Source organism: Rhinoderma darwinii, chromosome 9, assembly GCF_050947455.1.
Source record: "Rhinoderma darwinii isolate aRhiDar2 chromosome 9, aRhiDar2.hap1, whole genome shotgun sequence".
NCBI lineage: Eukaryota > Metazoa > Chordata > Amphibia > Anura > Rhinodermatidae > Rhinoderma > Rhinoderma darwinii.
In genome coordinates, this window is record NC_134695.1 from 77,667,138 (window position 1) to 77,687,662 (window position 20,525).

Consider the following 20,525-nt stretch of genomic DNA (forward strand, 5'->3'; position numbering starts at 1 on the left):
GCTGTCATCTGTATACACCGGGGCCAGTGACCGCCCTCCTGTCTATGTAGAGTCACAGATTCGTGGATTTATGGGTCAGATATATCGGCCGTCATCTGTATACACCGGGGCCAGTGACCGCCCTCCTGTCTATGTAGAGTTATTCGTGGAGTTATGGGTCGGATATATCGGCCGTCACCTGTATACACCGGGGCCAGTGACCGCCCTCCTGTCTATGTAGAGTCACAGATTCGTGGATTTATGGCCTCCGATCTATCATGTCGGGATCTTGACTTGTTCTTTGTGATTACAGAGCCAGAAGATAACACCGGAATAGTTGCTGCTGCCGTGGTGTCGACGGTACTCGCTATGGCGTTTCTGTTTGTCGCTGGTTTGTTTTACCATCAAGCTCTGATGAAAGGTGAGGCCTGTGTGAGGAGCCACGAGATCAGGAAGACGTCTGTATTAAATATAAATGTGAATGAATGGAAGCCGTCATGTGACGTAACGTATATCTACACGTACAGGATCAGACCGACCACCGGCGCAGCCTCCCAGGTTCTGACATCATATAAGCCCCAGGGGTCCAGCAGAAGACAATGGGATTTGGAGCCGTCATTTGTTGCTGGGGACAGATCTTATGGGGTTTATGATATGGCCGGTGTGCACAATGATGGCCGTGTAGGTTGCGCTTATCAGTGGCCGTGCACAGGTTCTGAACAGATGGAGTGTGGGCCCTTAATATTATTTCCTCTGGTGGGGCCGAGGAACCCCAGTCTTAGATGTGGAGGGGGTTGGGAGCGCAGGTGAAGGCCACTCTATTGTCTCCACTCAGGTCCTGCAGCATTCACCTCCCCTGTTCAGTCCCATCCACAGACCCCGCGCTCAGTCAGTGTTTCCTCATTGCTTGTGGTCAGATTTTTTTTCTTTTCCCCTTCACCAGGATTGTTCCTATGTGCATTTATTGTAGTATATGGGGATGTACGCTATAACACCGGGATGTAAAATGTAGATACAACGTTACATGACTATAAACATCTATAGAGGTCATTTTAATAAAGATCCAGCTATTGCCCTTCTACAATACACACCCAACCAGGTCCTTCCATAAAATCTCTGCTCCACTTGACCTCCAATGATAAACGTTGTATAAGAATAGGTAAACAGTGCCATCCTTGTCCATTGGCTGTGTCTGGTATTGCAGCTCATGCCATTTAACGCCAGCCCATGAACAAGAGTGGTGCTTTTCCTGGAAGAAAGCTGCCATGTTTTTCTCATTTCAGACAAGCTGATTAATCGTCCTTGGTGGCCTAGAAAGTTGAAGGGCTTAATTATTTCTTACCTGGTATTTAAAGGGTCAAAGCTAGGGAAACGGTTGTCGCTTTTAGTTTTCCCTCCCTGGCCTGAACACGGAGATCATAGAGACCAATGCAGAACGGGAGTACGCTAAGGAAGGCGTCTGTGGTGGGGGGAACTCCTGTCGAGTCTCCACAATCCTCCCTTGGGCCTCTCTTGGGGGATTGGTTAGTGGGATTTGTCTAGTCCAGATCTAACCTCTCTCTACTTCCTTCAGTTTCCCCATCAGTACGTATGTGATCATTGGTGGTGATGGATTCTGGTCTAATGTGCGGTTGTGTCTCTTCCATCAGTTTCCCCGTCAGTCTGTATTTTCTCATTGGTCTAATGTGCGGATGTGTCTCTTCCGTTAGTCTATATGTTCTCATTGGTCTAATGTGCGGTTGTGTTTCTTCCTTCAGTTGCCCCGTCAGTCTGTATGTTCTCATTGCTCTAATGTGCAGTTGTGTCTTTTCCTTCAGTTGCCCCGTCAGTCTGTATGTTCTCATTAGTCTAATGTGCGGTTGTGTTTCTTCCTTCAGTTGCCCCGTCAGTCTGTATGTTCTCATTGGTCTAATGTGAGGTTGTGTTTCTTCCTTCAGTTGCCCCGTCAGTCTGTATGTTCTCATTGCTCTAATGTGAGGTTGTGTTTCTTCCTTCAGTTGCCCCGTCAGTCTGTATGTTCTCATTGCTCTAATGTGCAGTTGTGTCTCTTCCTTCAGTTACCCCGTGAGTCTGTATGTTCTCATTAGTCTAATGTGCGGTTGTGTTTCTTCCTTCAGTTGCCCCGTCAGTCTGTATGTTCTCATTGGACTAATGTGAGGTTGTGTTTCTTCCTTCAGTTGCCCCATCAGTCTGTATGTTGTCATTGCTCTAATGTGCAGTTGTGTCTCTTCCTTCAGTTACCCCGTGAGTCTGTATGTTCTCATTAGTCTAATGTGTGGTTGTGTTTCTTCCTTCAGTTGCCCTGTCAGTCTGTATGTTCTCATTAGTCTAATGTGCGGTTGTGTCTCTTCCATCAGTTTCCCCGTCAGTCTGTATGTTCTCATTAGTCTAATGTGCGGTTGTGTCTTTTCCGTCAGTCTGTATGTTCTCATTGGTCTAATGTGCGGTTGTGTTTCTTCCTTCAGTTGCACAGTCAGTCCGTATGTTCTCATTGCTCTAATGTGCAGTTGTGTCTCTTCCTTCAGTTGCCCCGTCAGTCTGTATGTTCTCATTGGTCTAATGTGCGGTTGTGTTTCTTCCTTCAGTTGCCCCATCAGTCCGTATGTTCTCATTGCTCTAATGTGCGGTTGTGTCTGTTCCGTCATTTGCCCCGTCAGTCTGTATGTTCTCATTGGTCTAATGTGCGGTTGTGTTTCTTCCGTCAGTTCCCCCGTCAGTCCGTATGTTCTCATTGGTCTAATGTGTGGTTGTGTTTCTTCCTTCAGTTGCTCCGTCAGTCTGTATGTTCTCATTGGTCTAATGTGCGGTTGTGTTTCTTCCTTCAGTTGCCCCGTCAGTCTGTATGTTCTCATTAGTCTAATGTGCGGTTGTGTCTCTTCCATCAGTTTCCCCGTCAGTCTGTATGTTCTCATTGGTCTAATGTGAGGTTGTGTTTCTTCCTTCAGTGGCCCCGTCAGTCTGTATGTTCTCATTGGTCTAATGTGCGGTTGTGTCTCTTCCGTCAGTCTGTATGTTCTCATTGGTCTAATGTGCGGTTGTGTCTCTTCCGTCAGTTCCCCCGTCAGTCTGTATGTTCTCATTGGTCTAATGTGCGGTTGTGTTTCTTCCTTCAGTTGCCCCCAGCCTTTCTGCGATCAGTGGGAACGATCGGCTGATTGACATGAATGAGACGACTCTGACTTGTCAGATTATGAACTTCAAGCCTCATGACCTGGAGATCTCTGTTTATCTGAGGAGACGTGGAGAGGAAATGAGGAGAATCCACACCTGGAGATCCAGAGACCCTGCTTCCTCAGACGGAGAGGTGATGGCTGACAATGCTGGGGGTAGTAGTGTGGCTATACACATGGAACGGCAGAGTCTGATGAATGTGGCTGTCAGTGACACTCAGAGACCCCTACAACTGTCCATGACCACTAATATAACAAGCAATAGATCCCGTCTTCTCTGCTGGATTCCATGGCAGAGACTCTCCACTTCCAGCTGTCAATGTTCTGTTCACATCACTCCCAGCGTGTCTACAGATAACGGAGCAGAACTCTCTGTACACGTATTACACCCGGCCCTGGCAGCAGAAGTCTGTCAGCAGAAAACACTGCAGGTCATCGGAGGTAAGTCACCGCTCACACCACAATTCTAGAAGGTTGTGTAATCTGAGGTGATGCGTTATATAGAAGGTCGGGCGAGTACAATGCTGTGAAATGAATGTGTATTCCAGATTTATATATAAAATTAAGTCCCGTCCCCCCCCGCTACAAATAAGGTTTATTAGAAAAATGTACAAACTTGCAGCTGTCTGTAATTTTTTCATTTTTTTGCACCTTAATGGTTAAATGGCCAAAATCTGTTATCGCTGATTCTGGTGTCAAATGGCACCTGCAGCGTATGGAGTGGGCGCTGCCTGTGAGTTCGCTCCGTACTCCTCCCCCGCACCATGCTGTGCAGTGGGGTTAATGACTACGGCAGTCTCAGAATTATTCCACCCCAGAATAGCGTCCAGTCAGGTGTCGTGTCTAAAGGCTTCATCACTGGCATCAGGTGCTTGAGCTCAAACCTTAAACACCCGGACTGGCTGGAGATTTGCTGACTGACGTTTGGTTGCACGTTAGAACGAGGCCGGGTTCACACGTAGCGTAAATACAGCGGATTTCATAATACAGTAGCAGAAGAGCGGATAAGATTTGAGCAAATGCGTAAAAAACCCACTAAAAACTCGTTCATAAATTTACTTGCGGTGCGGTTTTTTAAAACGCTGGTCTTCTGCTGCAGGTTTTTTCTTGCTGAATTCAATGGGGAGATAAAACCCACAACTAATAGCAGATGTTGCAATTTTTGCGGCAGAAAAGTTGCGATTCCGACGCAAAAACAGCAACTCGGAGAAAAATAAATTTCATACTTACCCAGAACTCTCTGCTCCTGCGACCAGCCCGTCCTCAAGAGATGACATTTCATCCCACGTAAATGCTGCAGCCAATCACAGGTCATCCCAGGAGTCCGGGCTGCAGGACCTCAGAGGGACGCGTCACCATGGTTATGGCCAGGGTAAGTAGGAAGTTTTTTTCCCCCTAGCGCTGCTTTCCACAGGAGAAATTTCGCCCAAAAACTGCAACACAATAATGGTGCAGTTTTTCGGACAGAATGTGCTGCGGGTTCTAGGTTGGATATGCTGCGGAGTTTTATGCAGCGCATCCGACCCTTGTGAACCCGCCCATATGGCGAAGTCAAGAATGTGTTCCAAAAAGAGAAGAGATCATTGCCTTGCACAAACAAGGAAAAGGATCCAAAAAGATAGAAAAGATGCTGAATGTTCCTAGAGACAAAGTTGGACGCATATTCTACAAGTTCAAAGTTAAAGGAACCCTGGCGGCACTACCTGGACGTGACAGAAAGAGAAAGCAATCGCCAGTGGAAGGGACAGGTGGTCAAAACCCTCGAGTGACTGCAAAAGACCCGCAGCAAGATGTGGTAGCAGCGGGCACTGAGGTTTCAGCTCTCACAGTAAGGCTGGATTCACACCAGCGTTTCCATTTTGCATCCGAAAAAAGCGGACACGTTTTTCATGTGTTGCAGTTTTGTGTGTCATCAGTGGTTGATGTCCGTGTTGGCGCACATTTTTTTATTTCTTAATTTTTATTCTTTGCATTTTAAGGAACTTGTGGGTGAATCACGGACAGCACATGGATGTGCGTCCGTGTGCTGTGCGTGATTTTCACACACCCATTGACCTCAATGGGTGCGTGATCCGCAAAAAACGCACAAGAATAGGACACGCACTGCGTGCAAAACACTACATGTCTGAGTGGCCCTATTGAATTGCATAGGTCCGTGTGACGGCCTTCAAACAGGCGTATTCAACATTCCAGTAAGGCCTTAGGTGCATACTAAACGCTGAAGGTCTCCGTGCCCGAACTCCAAGACCTACACCACTGCTGACCCAAAAGCTCCAATATCCTCAAAACCATATAAACAAGCCACACCAGTTTTGGGATTCTGCTCTGGAGTGATGAAACAAAACTGGAACATTTTGGGCCTATGGATCAGCAGTGTGTCTGGAGGAGGAAGAATGAAGCTTAGGCTGGAAAGACCACCCCACCTACAGTGAAGCATGGCAGGGGCTAGGGGATGCTCTGGGGCTACTTTGCTTCCTCCGGCCCTGGAAAACTGCAGCATGTGGAGGGCACGGTGGATTCAATCAAGTATCCGGCAAACCTAGGAGAAAACATCATGCCTTCTGTGAGGAAGCTGAAGCTTGGGCGTCACTGGACCTTCCAACAGGACAATCATCCCAAGCATACCTTAAGGTCCGCCAAGGCTTGGTTTCAGAAGAAGTCGTGGAAGATTCTAGAGTGGCTGTCATCCTGAATTTAATGGGATTTGAAGAAGATGGTTGCAGCATGCAAACCCACAAAGATGAACTGAACTGGAGGCCATTGCCCATGAGGAATGCACTGAAATACCTTAGTAACACTACTAGAAGCTGTGTCCGGCGATGCATCACGTGTGCAGCAGGTCCTAACAGCAAAGGGGCGCTCTACCAAGTACTAAAGCCTCTAGAAGGGGCTAAATAATTTGGAGACTACAGTAATTTGGGTTGAGTTTGGAGAAACCACTCGTTATATTCGTTGTGTGGAACTATTTAAATGTTTTTTATTGTTTGATTTTTGCAAACAACTGAAAGTTAGTAAATCTTTCTAATAAGCCTAATTTGCAATGGGGGTTGAATAATTTTGATCGCAGCTGTAATCCTGCTCCGATAGTTGGGCTCTTATTTAGGTTAGAGACCTGCAAAAGATCAGAAGTAAAAAACGTCTCTCTTGCTCTGTGACCTGGGCTGGTCTCCTGTCTTGCTCTGTGACCTGGGCTGGTCTTCTGTCTTGCTCTATGACCTGGGCTGGTCTCCTGTCTTGCTCTGTGACCTGGGCTGGTCTTCTCTCTTGCTCTGTGACCTGGGCTGGTCTCCAGTCTTGCTCTATGACCTGGGCTGGTCTCCTGTCTTGCTCTGTGACCTGGGCTGGTCTTCTCTCTTGCTCTGTGACCTGGGCTGGTCTTCTCTCTTGCTCTGTGACCTGGGCTGGTCTCCTGTCTTGCTCTGTAACCTGGGCTGGTCTCCTGTCTTGCTCTGTGACCTGGGCTGGTCTCCTGTCTTGTTCTGTGACCTGAGCTGGTCTTCTGTCTTGCCCTGTGACCTGAGCTGGTCTTCTGTCTTGCCCTGTGACCTGAGCTGGTCTTCTGTCTTGCCCTGTGACCTGAGCTGGTCTTCTGTCTTGCCCTGTGACCTGGGCTGGTCTTCTGTCTTGCCCTGTGACCTGGGCTGGTCTTCTGTCTTGCCCTGTGACCTGGGCTGGTCTTCTGTCCTGCCCTGTGGCCTGGGCTGGTCTCCTCTCTTGCTCTGTGACCTGGGCTGGTCTGCTCTCTTGTTCTGTGACCTGGGCTGATCTTTTGTCTTTCCCTGTGACCTGGGCTGGTCTCCTGTATTTCTCTGTGTCCTGGGCTGGTCTCCTGTCTTGCTCTGTGACCTGGGCTGGTCTTCTGTCTTGCCCTGTGACCTGGGCTGGTCTCCTGTCTTGTTCTGTGACCTGGGCTGGTCTCCTGTCTTGTTCTGTGACCTGGGCTGGTCTCCTGTCTTGCTCTGTGACATGGGCTGGTCTTCTCTCTTGCTCTGTGACCTGGGCTGGTCTCCCGTCTTGCTATGTGACTATGGCTGGTCTCCCGTCTTGCTCTGTGACCTGGGCAGGTCCTCCCGTCTTGCTCTGTGACCTGGGCAGGTCTCCCGTCTTGCTCTGTGACCTGGGCTGGTCTCCCGTCTTGCTCTGTGACCTGGGCTGGTCTCCCGTCTTGCTCTGTGACCTGGGCTGGTCTCCCGTCTTGCTCTGTGACCTGGGCTGGTCTCCCGTCTTGCTCTGTGACCTGGGCTGGTCTCCCGTCTTGCTCTGTGACCTGGGCTGGTCTCCCGTCTTGCTCTGTGACCTGGGCTGGTCTCCCGTCTTGCTCTGTGACCTGGGCTGGTCTCCCCTCTTGCTCTGTGACCTGGGCTGGTCTCTCCTCTTGCTCTGTGACCTGGGCTGGTCTCCCCTGTTGCTCTGTGAGCTGGGCTGGTCTCCCCTCTTGCTCTGTGAGCTGGGCTGGTCTCCCCTCTTGCTCTGTGAGCTGGGCTGGTCTCCCCTCTTGCTCTGTGAGCTGGGCTGGTCTCCCGTCTTGCTCTGTGAGCTGGGCTGGTCTCCCGTCTTGCTCTGTGAGCTGGGCTGGTCTCCCGTCTTGCTCTGTGAGCTGGGCTGGTCTCCCGTCTTGCTCTGTGAGCTGGGCTGGTCTCCCGTCTTGCTCTGTGAGCTGGGCTGGTCTCCTGTCTTGCTCTGTGAGCTGGGCTGGTCTCCCGTCTTGCTCTGTGAGCTGGGCTGGTCTCCCTTCTTGCTCTGTGAGCTGGGCTGGTCTCCCGTCTTTGCTCTGTGAGCTGGGCTGGTCTCCCGTCTTGCTCTGTGTCCTGGGCTGGTCTTCTCTCTTGCTCTGTGACCTGGGCTGGTCTCCTGTCTTGCTCTGTTGCCTCGGCTGGTCTCCTGTCTTGCTCTGTTGCCTCGGCTGGTCTCCTGTCTTGCTCTGTGGCCTGGGCTGGTCTTCTCTCTTGCTCTGTGACCTGGGCTGGTCTTCTCTCTTGCTCTGTGACCTGGGCTGGTCTTCTCTCTTGCTCTGTGATCTGGGCTGGTCTCCTGTCTTGCTCTGTTGCCTCGGCTGGTCTCCCCTCTTGCTCTGTGAGCTGGGCTGGTCTCCCTTCTTGCTCTGTGAGCTGGGCTGGTCTCCCTTCTTGCTCTGTGAGCTGGGCTGGTCTCCCGTCTTGCTCTGTGAGCTTGGCTGGTCTCCCGTCTTGCTCTGTGAGCTGGGCTGGTCTCCCGTCTTGCTCTGTGAGCTGGGCTGGTCTCCCGTCTTGCTCTGTGAGCTGGGCTGGTCTCCCGTCTTGCTCTGTGACCTGGGCTGGTCTTCTCTCTTGCTCTGTGACCTGGGCTGGTCTCCTGTCTTGCTCTGTTGCCTCGGCTGGTCTCCTGTCTTGCTCTGTTGCCTTTGCTGGTCTCCTGTCTTGCTCTGTGGCCTGGGCTGGTCTTCTCTCTTGCTCTGTGACCTGGGCTGGTCTTCTCTCTTGCTCTGTGATCTGGGCTGGTCTCCTGTCTTGCTCTGTTGCCTCGGCTGGTCTCCCCTCTTGCTCTGTGAGCTGGGCTGGTCTCCCTTCTTGCTCTGTGAGCTGGGCTGGTCTCCCTTCTTGCTCTGTGAGCTGGGCTGGTCTCCCGTCTTGCTCTGTGAGCTGGGCTGGTCTCCCGTCTTGCTCTGTGAGCTGGGCTGGTCTCCCGTCTTGCTCTGTGAGCTGGGCTGGTCTCCCGTCTTGCTCTGTGACCTGGGCTGGTCTTCTCTCTTGCTCTGTGACCTGGGCTGGTCTCCTGTCTTGCTCTGTGGCCTGGGCTGGTCTCCTGTCTTGCTCTGTGGCCTGGGCTGGTCTCCTGTCTTGCTCTGTGACCAATAAGGTGCACATCTGTTTGGCATGATGGCAGGGGATGTAATGTTAGGCAGAGCCAGTAATGGCAGCCCGCCATTGCAGTTTAGAAAGAGGAGCAAGTGCTTAAGTGGTGCCTTTAGTATGAGGGAATTTTAAAACCCTTTCGGTCAGGAAAATGTCAGTGAGAGGTATAGGGTGTTTGGGAGATTAGAGGGGAATTAGGTACCTTTTTATAAGGAGTGAACTCCATCAGTTCACCTTTTTGGCGCCTCAGCAGATCAAGAACAAAACCCGCCCGCCCTTTATTTCTCGGTGATATGGGTGGGGTAAGTCATTTCTGTCATGCAACCTGGCAGGGACAAGGTCTTTGAGGGCAGATTTAAAATGGTAATAAGTGGGATTGGTAGTGGTTTCCTTGGCACATTTGTCAACCCCTGAGCCGGTGAGGTGCAGTGGGGGATATAGTATCCGTATACTGTATAATTGTTACGCCCCTCTAAGACCTTGCTTCCTTTCAGATCTCAATTGGTTTGTACTATTTTGTATGTATTTACAAGATATATAAGGTGTTTAATATCTTGTATTATTTCAATAAAGAGGCTGCTGTGGCGTACGTATCCACATCAAGCAATGTCTTGTGTAGTTATGGGGTACTAGGAAGAGATCAGAGTTGATGGGGCTGAGGTACATTTTAGGACATTTGGTTTGCGGCTCCTTCTTTAATACTCGGGTCGTGACTTTTCAGTATAATAACTGTACCTAACGATGGAAGGTGCACTGGCTGCAAGAAATGGTTGAAATCCATCATTATGCATGTAAATAAATGGTCGACGTTCGACAAGGAATTGAGGTGTAAAACTTGAAATATAAATGTTGTTTTGTTCTTGTAGTTTCTCCAACATTATTTAAGATCGTCAGACCTGCTCATGTGACCCACGCGGAGCCCACAACGCTGACTTGTCCAATTATTGGGTTTAAACCCAAGACTTTGTATATAACATGGCTGAAGAAGGACCAGAGGAACCAGCAGACGCAGCTCGTAACCTGGAAATCTAATGATGGGACCGACATAAGAGATGATATCCACAACGTGACAGAGAATGAGCAGGACGACAAGTCCTACGGTTTTTTAAGCGCCATCACGATAAGACCAAGTGTGAGGGAAGATGATGGAGTCCTATACATCTGTAGAACCTATCACCCCGCGACAGAGCACCAGGCAGAGCAAGAACTGGTCCTGAAGGTTACAGGTGAGAAGTTCAGGTGATGTAAGAACATTACAGGTGAGAGGTACAGGTGATGTAAGAACATTACAGGTGAGAAGTTCAGGTGATGTAAGAACATTACAGGTGAGGGGTTCAGGTGATGTAAGAACATTACAGGTGGGAGGTACAGGTGATGTAAGAACATTACAGGTGAGGGGTTCAGGTGATGTAAGAACATTACAGGTGAGGAGTTCAGGTGATGTAAGAACATTACAGGTGAGAGGTTCAGGTGATGTAAGAACATTACAGGTGAGGTGTTCAGGTGATGTAAGAACATTACAGGTGAGAGCTACAGGTCATGTTTGGCCATTACAGGTGAGAGGTACAGGTGATATTAGGGCATTACAGATGACAGATACAGGTCGTATTGGGGCATTACAGGTGAGAGGTTCAGGTGGTGTTAGGACAGTACAAGTGAGAGGTACAGGTGGTATTGTGACATTACAGGTGGTATTGTGACATTACAGGTGGTATTGTGACATTACAGGTGGCATTGTGACATTACAGGTGAGGGGTTCAGGTGGTATTAGGACATTACAGGTGAGAGGTTCGGGCGGTATTAGGACATTACAGGTAAGAGGTTCAGGTAGTATTGTGACATTACAGGTAAGAGGTTCAGGTGGTATTAGGACATTACAGGTGAGAGGTTCAGGTGGTATTCAGACATTACAGGTAAGAGGTTCAGGTGGTATTGTGACATTACAGGTAAGAGGTACACGTGGTATTGGGACATCACAGGTAAGAGGTTCAGGTGGTATTGTGACATTACAGGTAAGAGGTACAGGTGGTATTGTGACATTACAGGTGAGGGGTTCAGGTGATGTAAGAACATTACAGGTGGGAGGTACAGGTGATGTAAGAACATTACAGGTGAGGGGTTCAGGTGATGTAAGAACATTACAGGTGAGGGGTTCAGGTGATGTAAGAACATTACAGGTGAGAGGTTCAGGTGATGTAAGAACATTACAGGTGAGGTGTTCAGGTGATGTAAGAACATTACAGGTGAGAGCTACAGGTCATGTTTGGCCATTACAGGTGAGAGGTACAGGTGATATTAGGGCATTACAGGTGAGAGGTTCAGGTGGTGTTAGGACAGTACAAGTGAGAGGTACAGGTGGTATTGTGACATTACAGGTGGTATTGTGACATTACAGGTGAGGGGTTCAGGTGGTATTGTGACATTACAGGTAAGAGGTTCAGGTGGTATTAGGACATTACAGGTGAGAGGTTCAGGTGGTATTCAGACATTACAGGTAAGAGGTTCAGGTGGTATTGTGACATTACAGGTAAGAGGTACACGTGGTATTGGGACATCACAGGTAAGAGGTTCAGGTGGTATTAGGACATTACAGGTGAGAGGTTCAGGTGGTATTCAGACATTACAGGTAAGAGGTTCAGGTGGTATTGTGACATTACAGGTAAGAGGTACAGGTGGTATTGTGACATTACAGGTGAGAGGTTCAGGTGGTATTGTGACGTTACAGGTGAGAGGTTCAGGTGGTATTGTGACGTTACAGGTGAGAGGTTCAGGTGGTATTGTGACGTTACAGGTGAGAGGTACACGTGGTATTGAGACATTACAGGTGACACACAGATGTTATTGTGACATTACAGGTGAGGGACATGTATATAAGGCCAGCTCAGAATATTGGCTACTAGCTGACTCCTGACTGCTGGATCCATCTCCCAGTTTGTGATTTTCTTCCACCACAAATCAGACTGGTCCAAGTTTTGCTGCATTTTAAGTCCATTATAGCCAAGTCCATACAACTGACTGACATGTGCCACAGTATTCTCTCACCGGGTGCCATGCCGGCAGGGGTCAGCACTGAAGATGTCCAGCCCGTCCAACCCAAGTCATCCATCGGAGGTGTGAATAGACCTTTATTTTGTGTAATTTGCACCAGATGGACCAATAGCTTCTCTCCTGCCGTCATGTTCCATATTCTATAATGTTCGGTTTATTGCAGTTGTAGATTTGTGCTGCAGGGTAAAAGCATCCGGCATAAATGTGACCTGACAAGTGCATATTATAGTGATGAAAAAGAACTGATATAGTGGCAACATATGCCGCAGCGCTTCACAACTGAGAAGTAACATTATAATAGAGCTTACACTACAAGAGACAGGACACTGACCATAAGAGCTTACACTCTACAGGAGAGGACACTGCTGATCATAAGAGCTTACACTCTACAGGAGAGACACTGCTGACCATAAGAGCTTACACTCTACAGGAGAGAGGATCCCGCTGACCATAAGAGCTTACACTCTACAGGAGAGACACTGCTGACCATAAGAGCTTACACTCTACAGGAGAGACACTGCTGACCATAAGAGCTTACACTCTACAGGAGAGGACACTGCTGATCATAAGAGCTTACACTCTACAGGAGAGACACTGCTGACCATAAGAGCTTACACTCTACAGGAGAGAGGATCCCGCTGACCATAAGAGCTTACACTCTACAGGAGAGACACTGCTGACCATAAGAGCTTACACTCTACAGGAGAGACACTGCTGACCATAAGAGCTTACACTCTACAGGAGAGACACTGCTGACCATAAGAGCTTACACTCTACAGGAGAGAGGACCCTGCTGACCATAAGAGCTTACACTCTACAGGAGAGACACCGCTGACCATAAGAGCTTACACTCTACAGGAGAGACACTGCTGACCATAAGAGCTTACACTCTACAGGAGAGACACTGCTGACCATAAGAGCTTACACTACAAGAGAGAGGACCCCGCTGACCACAAGAGCTTACACTCTACAGGAGAGACACTGCTGACCATAAGAGCTTACACTCTACAGGAGAGGACACTGCTGATCATAAGAGCTTACACTCTACAGGAGAGACACTGCTGACCATAAGAGCTTACACTCTACAGGAGAGAGGATCCCGCTGACCATAAGAGCTTACACTCTACAGGAGAGACACTGCTGACCATAAGAGCTTACACTCTACAGGAGAGACACTGCTGACCATAAGAGCTTACACTCTACAGGAGAGACACTGCTGACCATAAGAGCTTACACTCTACAGGAGAGAGGACCCTGCTGACCATAAGAGCTTACACTCTACAGGAGAGACACCGCTGACCATAAGAGCTTACACTCTACAGGAGAGACACTGCTGACCATAAGAGCTTACACTCTACAGGAGAGACACTGCTGACCATAAGAGCTTACACTACAAGAGAGAGGACCCCGCTGACCACAAGAGCTTACACTCTACAGGAGAGACACTGCTGACCATAAGAGCTTACACTGTACAGGAGAGAGGACCGGGCTGACCATAAGAGCTTACACTCTACAGGAGAGAGGACACTGCTGATCATAAGAGCTTACACTCTACAGGAGAGACACTGCTGATCATAAGAGCTTACACTCTACAGGAGAGAGGACACTGCTGACCATAAGAGCTTACACTCTACAGGAGAGAGGACCCCGCTGACCACAAGAGCTTACACTACAAGAGAGAGGACACTGCTGACCACAAGAGCTTACACTCTACAGGAGAGAGGACCGGGCTGACCATAAGAGCTTACACTCTACAGGAGAGAGGACCCTGCTGACCATAAGAGCTTACACTCTACAGGAGAGACACTGCTGACCATAAGAGCTTACACTCTACAGGAGAGAGGACCCCGCTGACCATAAGAGCTTACACTCTACAGGAGAGACACTGCTGACCATAAGAGCTTACACTCTACAGGAGAGAGGACCGGGCTGACCATAAGAGCTTACACTCTACAGGAGAGAGGACCCTGCTGACCACAAGAGCTTACACTCTTCAGGAGAGAGGACACTGCTGACCATAAGAGCTTACACTCTACAGGAGAGACACTGCTGACCATAAGAGCTTACACTCTACAGGAGAGAGGACAGTGCTGACCATAAGAGCTTACACTCTACAGGACAGAGGACCCTGCTGATCATAAGAGCTTACACTCTACAGGAGAGACACTGCTGATCATAAGAGCTTACACTCTACAGGAGAGACACTGCTGATCATAAGAGCTTACACTCTACAGGAGAGAGGACACTGCTGACCATAAGAGCTTACACTACAAGAGAGAGCATCCAGCTGACCACAAGAGCTTACACTCTACAGGAGAGAGGACCGGGCTGACCATAAGAGCTTACACTCTACAGGAGAGAGGACCCTGCTGACCATAAGAGCTTACACTCTACAGGAGAGAGGACACTGCTGACCATAAGAGCTTACACTCTACAGGAGAGAGGACACTGCTGACCATAAGAGCTTACACTCTACAGGAGAGACACTGCTGACCATAAGAGCTTACACTACAAGAGAGAGCATCCAGCTGACCACAGGAGCTTACACTCTACAGGAGAGAGGACACTGCTGACCATAAGAGCTTACACTCTACAGGAGAGAGGACCCTGCTGACCATAAGAGCTTACACTCTACAGGAGAGACACTGCTGACCACAAGAGCTTACACTACAAGAGAGAGCATCCAGCTGACCACAGGAGCTTACACTCTACAGGAGAGAGGACACTGCTGACCATAAGAGCTTACACTCTACAGGAGAGAGGACCCTGCTGACCATAAGAGCTTACACTCTACAGGAGAGACACTGCTGACCATAAGAGCTTACACTCTACAGGAGAGAGGACCGGGCTGACCATAAGAGCTTACACTCTACAGGAGAGAGGACCCTGCTCATCATAAAAGCTTACACTCTACAGGAGAGACACTGCTGACCATAAGAGCTTACACTCTACAGGAGAGACACTGCTGACCATAAGAGCTTACACTCTACAGGAGAGACACTGCTGGCCACAAGAGCTTACACTACAAGAGAGAGGACACTGCTGACCACAAGAGCTTACACTCTACAGGAGAGAGGACCGGGCTGACCATAAGAGCTTACACTCTACAGGAGAGAGGACCCTGCTGATCATAAGAGCTTACACTCTACAGGAGAGACACTGCTGACCATAAGAGCTTACACTCTACAGGAGAGAGGACCCCGCTGACCATAAGAGCTTACACTCTACAGGAGAGACACTGCTGACCATAAGAGCTTACACTCTACAGGACAGAGGACCCTGCTGATCATAAGAGCTTACACTCTACAGGAGAGACACTGCTGACCATAAGAGCTTACACTCTACAGGAGAGAGGACCCTGTTGACCATAAGAGCTTACACTCTACAGGAGAGAGGACCCTGCTGATCATAAGAGCTTACACTCTACAGGAGAGAGGACACTGCTGAACATAAGAGCTTACACTCTACGAGAGAGGACCGGGCTGACCATAAGATCTTACACTCTACAGGAGAGACACTGCTGACCATAACAGCTTACACTCTACAGGAGAGACACTGCTGACCATAAGAGCTTACACTCTACAGGAGAGACACTGCTGACCACAAGAGCTTACACTACAAGAGAGAGCATCCAGCTGACCACAAGAGCTTACACTCTACAGGAGAGAGGACACTGCTGACCATAAGAGCTTACACTCTACAGGAGAGACACTGCTGACCATAAGAGCTTACACTCTACAGGAGAGAGGACACTGCTGACCATAAGAGCTTACACTCTACAGGAGAGAGGACACTGCTGACCATAAGAGCTTACACTCTACAGGAGAGAGGACACTGCTGATCATAAGAGCTTACACTCTACAGGAGAGACACTGCTGACCATAAGAGCTTACACTCTACAGGAGAGACACTGCTGACCATAAGAGCTTACACTCTACAGGAGAGACACTGCTGGCCACAAGAGCTTACACTACAAGAGAGAGGACACTGCTGACCACAAGAGCTTACACTCTACAGGAGAGAGGACCGGGCTGACCATAAGAGCTTACACTCTACAGGAGAGAGGACCCTGCTGATCATAAGAGCTTACACTCTACAGGAGAGACACTGCTGACCATAAGAGCTTACACTCTACAGGAGAGACACTGCTGACCATAAGAGCTTACACTCTACAGGAGAGAGGACCGGGCTGACCATAAGAGCTTACACTCTACAGGAGAGAGGACCCTGCTCATCATAAAAGCTTACACTCTACAGGAGAGACACTGCTGGCCACAAGAGCTTACACTACAAGAGAGAGGACACTGCTGACCACAAGAGCTTACACTCTACAGGAGAGAGGACCGGGCTGACCATAAGAGCTTACACTCTACAGGAGAGAGGACCCTGCTGATCATAAGAGCTTACACTCTACAGGAGAGACACTGCTGACCATAAGAGCTTACACTCTACAGGAGAGAGGACCCCGCTGACCATAAGAGCTTACACTCTACAGGAGAGACACTGCTGACCATAAGAGCTTACACTCTACAGGACAGAGGACCCTGCTGATCATAAGAGCTTACACTCTACAGGAGAGACACTGCTGACCATAAGAGCTTACACTCTACAGGAGAGAGGACACTGCTGATCATAAGAGCTTACACTACAAGAGAGAGCATCCAGCTGACCACAAGAGCTTACACTCTACAGGAGAGAGGACCGGGCTGACCATAAGAGCTTACACTCTACAGGAGAGAGGATCCCGCTGACCATAAGAGCTTACACTCTACAGGAGAGACACTGCTGACCACAAGAGCTTACACTCTACAGGAGAGAGGACACTGCTGATCATAAGAGCTTACACTCTACAGGAGAGAGGACACTGCTGACCATAAGAGCTTACACTCTACAGGAGAGACACTGCTGACCATAAGAGCTTACACTCTACAGGAGAGAGGACCCTGCTGACCACAAGAGCTTACACTCTACAGGAGAGACACTGCTGACCATAAGAGCTTACACTCTACAGGAGAGAGGACACTGCTGACCATAAGAGCTTACACTCTACAGGAGAGAGGACACTGCTGACCATAAGAGCTTACACTCTACAGGAGAGACACTGCTGACCATAAGAGCTTACACTCTACAGGAGAGACACTGCTGACCATAAGAGCTTACACTCTACAGGAGAGACACTGCTGATCATAAGAGCTTACACTCTACAGGAGAGAGAACCCTGCTGACCATAAGAGCTTACACTCTACAGGAGAGACACTGCTAACCATAAGAGCTTACACTCTACAGGAGAGACACTGCTGACCATAAGAGCTTACACTCTACAGGAGAGAGGACCCCGCTGACCATAAGAGCTTACACTCTACAGGAGAGACACTGCTGACCATAAGGGCTTACACTCTACAGGAGAGAGGACACTGCTGACCATAAGAGCTTACACTCTACAGGAGAGAGGACCCTGCTGACCATAAGAGCTTACACTCTACAGGAGAGAGGACCCTGCTGATCATAAGAGCTTACACTCTACAGGAGAGACACTGCTGACCATAAGAGCTTACACTCTACAGGAGAGACACTGCTGATCATAAGAGCTTACACTCTTCAGGAGAGAGGATTCCGCTGACCATAAGAGCTTACACTCTACAGGAGAGAGGACACTGCTGACCATAAGAGCTTACACTCTACAGGAGAGACACTGCTGACCATAAGAGCTTACACTCTACAGGAGAGGGGACCCTGCTGACCATAAGAGCTTACACTCTACAGGAGAGAGGACCCTGCTGATCATAAGAGCTTACACTCTACAGGAGAGAGGACCCTGCTGATCATAAGAGCTTACACTCTACAGAAGAAGACACTGCTGACCATAAGAGCTTACACTCTACAGGAGAGAGGACCCTGCTGATCATAAGAGCTTACACTCTACAGGAGAGACACTGCTGACCATAAGAGCTTACACTCTACAGGAGAGAGGACACTGCTGACCATAAGAGCTTACACTCTACAGGAGAGAGGATCCCGCTGACCATAAGAGCTTACACTCTACAGGAGAGACACTGCTGACCATAAGAGCTTACACTCTACAGGACAGAGGACCCTGCTGATCATAAGAGCTTACACTCTACAGGAGAGAGGACCCTGCTGATCATAAGAGCTTACACTCTACAGAAGAAGACACTGCTGATCATAAGAGCTTACACTCTACAGGAGAGAGGATCCCGCTGACCATAAGAGCTTACACTCTACAGGAGAGACACTGCTGACCATAAGAGCTTACACTCTACAGGAGAGACACTGCTGACCATAAGAGCTTACACTCTACAGGAGAGACACTGCTGACCATAAGAGCTTACAATCTACAGGAGAGAGGACACTGCTGACCATAAGAGCTTACACTCTACAGGAGAGAGGACACTGCTGACCATAAGAGCTTACACTCTACAGGAGAAACACTGCTGACCATAAGAGCTTACACTCTACAGGAGAGACACTGCTGACCATAAGAGCTTACACTCTACAGGAGAGAGGACACGGCTGACCATAAGAGCTTACACTCTACAGGAGAGAGGACCCTGCTGACTATAAGAGCTTACACTCTACAGGAGAGAGGACACTGCTGACCATAAGAGCTTACACTCTACAGGAGAGAGGACACTGCTGACCATAAGAGCTTACACTCTACAGGAAAGAGGACCCTGCTGACCACAAGAGCTTACACTCTACAGGAGAGACACTGCTGACCACAAGAGCTTACACTCTACAGGAGAGAGGACCCTGCTGACCACAAGAGCTTACACTCTACAGGAGAGACACTGCTGACCATAAGAGCTTACACTCTACAGGAGAGAGGACACTGCTGATCATAAGAGCTTACACTCTACAGGAGAGACACTGCTGACCATAAGAGCTTACACTCTACAGGAGAGACACTGCTGACCATAAGAGCTTACACTCTACAGGAGAGACACTGCTGACCATAAGAGCTTACACTCTACAGGAGAGACACTGCTGACCATAAGAGCTTACACTCTTCAGGAGAGAGGACACTGCTGACCATAAGAGCTTACACTCTACAGGAGAGACACTGCTGACCATAAGAGCTTACACTCTACAGGAGAGAGGACACTGCTGACCATAAGAGCTTACACTCTACAGGAGAGACACTGCTGACCATAAGAGCTTACACTCTACAGGAGAGAGGACACTGCTGACCACAAGAGCTTACACGCTACAGGAGAGAGGACAATGCTGACCACAAGAGCTTACACTCTACAGGAGAGAGGACACTGCTGACCATAAGAGCTTACACTCTACAGGAGAGACACTGCTGACCATAAGAGCTTACACTCTACAGGAGAGACACTGCTGACCATAAGAGCTTACACTCTACAGGAGAGAGGATCCCGCTGACCATAAGAGCTTACAGTCTACAGGAGAGACACTGCTGATCATAAGAGCTTACGCTCTACAGGAGAGACACTGCTGACCATAAGAGCTTACACTCTACAGGAGAGACACTGCTGACCATAAGAGCTTACACTCTACAGGAGAGACACTGCTGACCATAAAAGCTTACACTCTACAGGAGAGAGGACACTGCTGACCATAAGAGCTTACACTCTACAGGAGAGAGGACCCTGCTGACCACAAGAGCTTACACTCTACAGGAGAGAGGACACTGCTGACCATAAGAGCTTACACTCTACAGGAGACACCGCTGATCATAAGAGCTTACACTCTACAGGAGAGACACCGCTGATCATAAGAGCTTACACTCTACAGGAGAGACACTGCTGACCATAAGAGCTAACACTCTACAGGAGAGACACTGCTGACCATAAGAGCTTACACTTTACAGGAGAGACACTGCTGACCATAAGAGCTTACACTCTACAGGAGAGACACTGCTGATCATAAGAGCTTACATTCTACAGGAGAGAGGACACTGCTGACCATAAGAGCTTACACTCTACAGGAGAGAGGACACTGCTGACCATAAGAGCTTACACTCTACAGGAGAGAGGACACTGCTGACCATAAGAGCTTACACTCTACAGGAGAGACACTGCTGATCATAAGAGCTTACATTCTACAGGAGAGAGGACACTGCTGACCATAAGAGCTTACACTCTACAGGAGGGAGGACACTGCTGACCATAAGAGCTTACACTCTACAGGAGAGAGGACACTGCTGACCATAAGAGCTTACACTCTGCAGGAGAGAGGACACTGCTGACCATAAGAGCTTACACTCTACAGGAGAGAGGATCCCGCTGACCATAAGAGCTTACACTCTAAGAGTAACATGACAAGGTGCAGGGAGCCGGCCCCTTGTGTTGGGGGAATGTATATAAAGCTGCATGAATCATGAAATGATGAGAGCTGTAGTTCATTGTCTGAGTGGGTTGGTAGATGAAGGTGCATGATGGTTCAGCATTGTGAAGCTTTGTATATTAGGAGGAAACTCATGAAAATTATTCCACAAAAAAAAAGTGACCAG

At 48.9% G+C, this 20,525-nt stretch overlaps 1 protein-coding gene across 2 annotated transcripts in view; it reads left to right on the forward strand.

Annotated features, from left to right (window-relative positions):
- The window catches only part of NCR3LG1 (natural killer cell cytotoxicity receptor 3 ligand 1), a 70,648-nt gene that overhangs the window by 24,026 nt on the left and 26,097 nt on the right, over positions 1–20,525 (forward strand). For both annotated transcript variants that reach the window (XM_075838225.1, XM_075838226.1), the window contains exons 4-6: positions 293–400; positions 3,093–3,590; positions 9,847–10,206. In XM_075838225.1, coding sequence (XP_075694340.1) covers positions 293–400; positions 3,093–3,590; positions 9,847–10,206 — 966 coding nt within the window. The remainder of the gene's footprint in view (positions 1–292; positions 401–3,092; positions 3,591–9,846; positions 10,207–20,525) is intronic.